Raw genomic sequence first — 6,856 nt, 5'->3', positions numbered from 1 at the left:
ATTTTAGGCATAACAAAAATTTTGCATACAGCCTACAGAAAATGAAAATATGAAAACAAAATCAATATAAAGTGCACGATTTTTTAAAGTATTTCATTTATTTTTAAATTTTATTCATAGGTACATATAGTAATTATTTTTTTATGATTAATAAAAAATACTCCATGATTCTCTTTTATATTTTAAAATAACTATTTCTGTTTTAAAGGAGGGTAGTTTTACTTTATATTGTCAATGACGTGAATAAATTTTAGTAAAGTGATGACCATTTTATACACGAGAACCAAATGTATTTTTAGTTAAATGTTATGTTTCGTAATTTGATTAATAATTGATATAATAAAACATAAAGTGAATCTTATTAAATATGAGTCAAATGGAAGTAGATGGTGTAAGTACAACATATTGTAATTCGTTTCTATAATCATTTGATATCGGGTGTTTTAAAACATGAATAAATTTTACAGGAGATTAAGCGGCACAGCAGTTTTAATAATCCCAGCATTAAAAGAGCACCTATTGCCAAGAGGGTAGGGAGAGAAAGATGTCATAGTTATCATGCTCAACCTCTAAATGTTTGTAAACCAAACGAAAATCGTATGGATCCACCCAAAGTAAGTTTATTTAAATGTAGTCAAGTAAAATTTACTGGCAAGTTAAGATATATTTGAATTAAATTGAACGCACCTGTAACGTCCTTATTCTGACAGGTACATGGCGCGTTCAAAAATAATAAAATGTTGCCTAAATGCAAAGTTGATAAAAATTAAAATACAATATAAATGACATACTTAAATGAACTACTAAAAATATATTTAATTATATTCTCGTATTTCCCCACCCCCGACTCTATATTAGTCACATCCAGGTCGATTTAAAATCAGTAAATGCAGTGGCTGTAGGCATTACCAAATATGGAGTTCGCTCGTTTTCCCAACCGTCCTCCCTTCGAACCTTAGCAGCTCTGTTTTATTTTCTTTATATTATTGAGTTGTATTCAAATGTTTTCATTGAATTACCTGGTGTAAATATTATTATTTCTTCTTTTATTTAAACGTGAGTTGATCGGCGTTGTATTTTTTTCGCTAATGTCAATATAGGTCATACTGTGTTTATAGGTTATGTTTTATGTGGAATAATTTTGGTGAATATTTTAGTGGTGGTCGCTGGTTATTGAGTGCGTGCGTTTCGTTTTGCAGATGTCGTTTAGAGTGGTGCGTAGTTCAAAGTTCCGCCATGTGTACGGGCAGGCGTTGAAGAGGGAACAGTGTTATGATAACATTAGAGTGTCGAAGAGTTCATGGGACTCTACGTTCTGTGCGGTGAACCCTAAGTTCCTGGCCATCATCGTAGAGTCTGCTGGCGGCGGCGCCTTCATCGTCCTCCCTCATAATAAGGTAAGTCTGGTTCTTCTCTTTCCTATATGAGTCTAGTAACCTTCTTGGTGGCAATTTGACTGTATAGGGTTCAAATTTAATGATTATTACATACTTTCAAAGTAAGAGAAATTGATTTGAGATAGGTACTCCTGTCAATTACATATAAATTTTCAAATTAATTATTGGGATTTTGACTTTTTTGTAGTAATAGTAAAACACCTTTAAAAGTATGCCTTATATTTGATATTTTTGACCTGACGCTCCTGAAATTTCATGGTAATTAGGTATTTATTTCATAATTAAGGGATTTTTATAACTTTAACTATAATGAGATAATTCAGGTCAGGATAAAAAAATATCAAATGAATATTTTGGAATAGGAGAAAGGAATTTAGAAATCATAATGAAACCATATTTAGATCCTGTTACTAACAATTTTGCTATTAGAGATCATGTGTAAATCTTGTATGACATGGTAAATATATTTTACAAAGTAAACACTCTATACTCCTCATTGTGTGCATACCAATACACACTTGGCCAGCGCGGTGGACTATGGCCTAATCCTTCTCATTATGAGAGGAGACCCGTGCCCAGCAGTGGGCCAGTAATGGGTTGTTGATGATGATGTTGATGACTCCTCATTGTGAAACTCAGAGAACTATTTTGTTGGTACAGACTGTTAAATACTAATTTTTCAGTAAATTAACCATGGATATAGATCTGTATCAAATATTCTGAGAAATTGATTATTATGTATCAACGGTATAATTAATTCAAGTGTGTACCAAATATTTAAATGATATAATTATAATTCTATTTGTGATATGACACACATAAGAGGATGTTTGATAAGTCTGTATCTTAGATGGCATCTACTACATTTCATGTCCAGGAGCTTAAATTTCTGTCAAAATTGAGATTTGGAAGCCGTGATAGCCTAATGGTTTCAAATTCTCCTCTCTACCTGGTTGTCAGTGTTTCAAATTACTGACGTGCATCTCTGAGAATTTATTGTTATGTGTAGGAAATTAATTATCTAGCTATAACAGTGAAGGATAACATTGAGAGGAAACCTACATGTCTCAGAGTTTTAAAGTTGATGGAGACATATGTCCATCAGTTTGCTCTTGGCCAGCATCCATGAGATTTTTAAGTGCTTTATTATGCACATAATACAAATGAATTATCAGTTGCTAAAACAGTGAAGGAAAACATTGCAAAGAAATCTACAAGCCTTGATCTTTTTTTTTAAACCAGATGCTATTGCAATCTGTCCCTATGGACATTCAGCAATATTTAGGGCGAGTGGTATTATGCGAGGCACAGGTCCTGTGACATGCCCTCTGAAATCTTATTAAGTCTTCTGGTGCTTGGAAATATGTATATAAGCCTTGATTTAAAAAAAAAAACATTGTCAAAGGTATGCAAAATCTACAATATGCACTTGGCTAACAGTGGAACAGTAATGGGTTGATGATGATTAGCAAGTACATGCCCATTTCCTATAAAAACAGTCATTGGTGTTATCTAAAGTACACAACAAAAGAATTTACGTTTCTAGTTAGTCATTACCACCTGATAACTTATATTCTTTCTTCATTATAACTGCGTGGTTAAACTGAGTCTTATTTATATTGGATAATGGTCATTATTGTATGTTACGAAGTTAAATAGTTGAACATTATTTGTGGTTAACCTTTGATACTGTTAATTAGAATTAGAATTATTTACCTTGTGATAATAACTATATTGACTATTAAGTATTGTTTGTCAATTATTATTCATATTTATTGTGTGTTGTCATATCTAGCAATTAATATTATTTACTTTTAATTACTAAATAATACTGAATAATTAAGTAATCAGACTAATTGGTAGAATTCATAGATTGCAAGGTGGTAGAAGCGGTATAGTTAGACCGGGGAGACTTTTTTTGTTTTATAATATAGGAGTAGCAGACGAGCATGCAGTCCAGTCCACCTGATGGTAAGTTGCTACTGCCGCCCATGGACATCTGTAATCAACCCAAGGATTAGATATTCCTACCTGAGGTCAGCCACAGATGCGCCGCTACCCCTGAGGACTAAGCTGGAACGCCTCGGAAAAGTCTTGTCTCTCTTATCACACCCTTCAAAACAGAACACAGCAGTGCCTAACACTGCTGTTATTAGGTAGAAATAGGTGTGGTGGTGGTGCCGCCAGAGTAGAGCCACAATGGGTTCTACCACCTTCAAATCACACCATCACACCTAGATCTCGTGTGAAGCAGTTCTTGCATTTTGGTAAAAGGGTATAGATGCTAGCTGACTTGCATGAGGTTACCGTCTTAGTCCTTAGGTGTGGCACCGCATCTGTTATTGGTTTCATATACAACTGGTTTAAAACAGAGCTATTCACATATATTGGTAGATAGATTTAACAAATTGGTAAAAATGTTTACCACCATAATCTTCAGATATTTAGGACCTGGCTATAAATTACACAATGTTTTTTAAGAAAATATGGAATACACAAGTTGTTCTGATGGACAGAAATTTACAGTACAAGTGGTAATGCCACAAGCTGTCTTCCATAACAACATCATTTTCTTTCTAATCTGTAAGAAACAATCAAATTAAATTGTACATATTCTTATCTATCACTGGGACATCTTACGTCCCGGGCGCACATATATTGCGGCAATGTCAACGTAAGGGCGGTGGGCAGGAAATTCGGGTCTCGAGGATTCCCTCTTTGCCCAGGCAGATTCTCAGATGGTCGATACATATTCTTATTTCATACGTCTTTGTTTTGTTTATTATTGAGTAACAAAATCTGTTTATCTTTGTAATATCATTCCGGTATCTAATCAGCTATCAATCAAATAGCATATCTTTATTTTATCACTATTGTAAAGTTAAGTAGTAAAATAAATATTATAGCTGTGTTGTACGAGTATAGCTGGTGTCAGCGGCCACTGAAGTACATCTCCAACTCTACTAATCCTTACTGATATTATAAATGTAAATGTCAATTTGTTGGCAACTTGAAATATACTTTTGGTTGCAATAGGGGGTATTTTGTGATCTTGTTTTTTTTTGTCGCAAGGCAATGTCTGCCCTGATGTACTAGTATATATAATGCTAATTAGTGAATAATAAATATACAAATGTATGGAAATCCTTTTTGTAATTTAAGGCACTTGTTGTTTTTCCGGGATAATTCGGGAATCGCGGTAACTTCGACGCTTTATTACTTTAGGGTTTTACTGAAGTAATTTGGCGGTAAGTTCGACGCTATATTACCCTGGGGCAATAACGTAAAAAATGTAGTAACAGAACATGAATGAAAATCTTCGTCAACCCCGTGTTGTCCCACTGCTGGGCATGGGTTTCCTGTCTGAAAGAGGTTTAGGTCATACTCCATAGCGCTGGTCAAGTGCTCTTAGTTAAAGAACTCGTAGGCATGTGGCTTTCCTCACGATGTTTTTCTTCTCTGCTAGAACAAGTGAGAATTAATTTCTATTACGCACATAACTTTGATAAATCAGAAGTGAACCTGAAAATTGAACCTCGGACCCCGATTGAAAGGCTGAATTTCAATTACTAGACTATCAATACATTTGGTAGGTTGGAAGGAGTATTTGACAAAATGTAGCATCGGGATGACTCATCCGGAATCCGGGTCTAATGGCTGGTTTATCAGTTCGGATATGGACACATATTTTCAAATTTTCCATACGTTATCTGCTACAGGAAACTGGACAACGTTAAAGTGCATTTGTTTTATCACACAATGCTCTAGCTGATAACTCATTGTAATGGATAACTGGCATGTGTAGATCCATCAAGCATTGTATATAGTTTTCTGTCTGAGAGTAACCGATTATTCATCCTACGTCATTCTTAAAATCACTTGCCGAAAAACGTAATTAATTTCTTTGACTCATTTTGGTCTTACACGATCCGGTTTGCACGTTTGTCGTTCATGAAAAGTGCAAAATGGAAGCGTAAATGAATATTGCTAGAGTTGTCACAGCGACAGGTTTTTTTCCGAAAAAAAAGCGTAAACAGAATTCTCTTGCAAATCATTACATACAAATATATTTCATACAAAATATAGCCTATGTTACTCGTAGATAATGTAGCTTTCGAATGGTGAAAGAATTTTTAAAATCTGTCGAGTAGTTTTTAAGCCTATTCATTACAACCAAACAAACAAAGTTTTCCTCTTTATAATATTAGAAGAAGACTATGACTGATATAAAAAACTGAAAGCGAGACGCTCATGCTAGGCCCTCCACCTAGTCCTCTGGATAGCTGTGATCAACTAGCAGGATTGTAATGCTATCTAGAGTTAATTATAAATGCACATGTAATGTATGTTACGTGTAAGTTACAAAAAATCGTTTTGACTACTTTTATTTTTATTGATTGATCTGTAAAGCTTGTTGCTAATTAAAAGATAACTTTGTCATCGCACAATGCATCAGTCGATAAGTCATTGTGCAACCGATATGGGGAACAATGGAGAACTTGCGACGGCGACATTCGTCGTAATATGTTAAACACATACTTACCTTAGTTTTGTTTGGCTTTGAATGTTATTTGGAGTTTTTAAGACTCCATACTGAAAGAAAACCTTACCTTGTTTACGCCCAGCGTTCGCCTGTCTTTCGTTTAAAAATACGTAATACATAAATAAAAATACGAAATCAGTAAAATATTAAATAAATAAACCCATTAAGTAACTCAAGCATTTGCTAATAATTCCGAAATAAATGCAATAAACCATATATTTTGGACAATAAAATAAACATGTTCTTAAATAGAGAACTCAGTGCGTAAGATCACAGGTTGCAAAGAACATTTATATCAAAAAATATGAATTAAACCATTGTGGTATTTGCTACCACAGGAGGTACGACGCAAGCCAAGTCACTATTACCTCACATTATGTGGCACCATAACCATAGAATAACATAACAATGGTGGAATGTATGTGCGGGAATATTTACAAACTTTTTCTGTGGATTCAGTTGCACTGGTGTCATAATAACGACGGTTGAGTAACAATGGGTTGCTATTGATACTCAATATACTATCTGTATAATATATGTTACATGCATACTGTGTTCAGCTTTGGTCTTCTGGTTTGAAGGTCTTACCATGACTGGACTACATGTGTAACTATGTCGTCAACCCATTACTATCCCAACGCTGGGCACGGGTCTCCTCTAAACTGAGAGAGTTTTAGCTCATGCGTTCTGGTCAAGTGCGAATTGGTAGACTTCATACAGCTTTACGAACTCATGGACATGTAGGTTTCCTGACGATGTTTTCTTTCACCGTGTAGCATATGATAATTAATATTTAACACGCACATAATTTTGAAAAATAGGAGTTGCGTGCCTGGGCGTTAAACCTCGGACTCCTCGATTGAGACGCCGCCTTTTAACCACCAAACTATCACAGCTGCTGCATGCGTTACTACTT

General features: G+C 34.7%; 1 protein-coding gene across 3 annotated transcripts in view; it reads left to right on the top strand.

Annotated features, from left to right (window-relative positions):
• Positions 1-239: 239 nt before the first annotated feature.
• Positions 240-6,856, top strand: part of coro (protein coronin) — a 28,390-nt gene continuing 21,773 nt past the window's right edge. The window contains exons 1-3 of one of the 3 annotated variants that reach the window (XM_073078018.1): positions 240-391; positions 468-614; positions 1,200-1,397. In XM_073078018.1, the coding sequence (XP_072934119.1) occupies positions 368-391; positions 468-614; positions 1,200-1,397 (369 nt within the window). In that variant the 5' untranslated portion in view covers positions 240-367. Of the gene's footprint in view, positions 392-467; positions 615-883; positions 1,057-1,199; positions 1,398-6,856 lie in introns of those variants that run through there. The other 2 variants (XM_073078019.1, XM_073078020.1) reach the window with 2 other exon arrangements.

Source organism: Epargyreus clarus, unplaced genomic scaffold (assembly GCF_041222505.1).
Source record: "Epargyreus clarus isolate Ecla_fem2 unplaced genomic scaffold, WU_Ecla_fem_2.2 ptg000012l, whole genome shotgun sequence".
NCBI lineage: Eukaryota > Metazoa > Arthropoda > Insecta > Lepidoptera > Hesperiidae > Epargyreus > Epargyreus clarus.
Note: the sequence above shows the minus strand (reverse complement) of the source record. Positions and strands in the feature narration are given on the sequence as shown.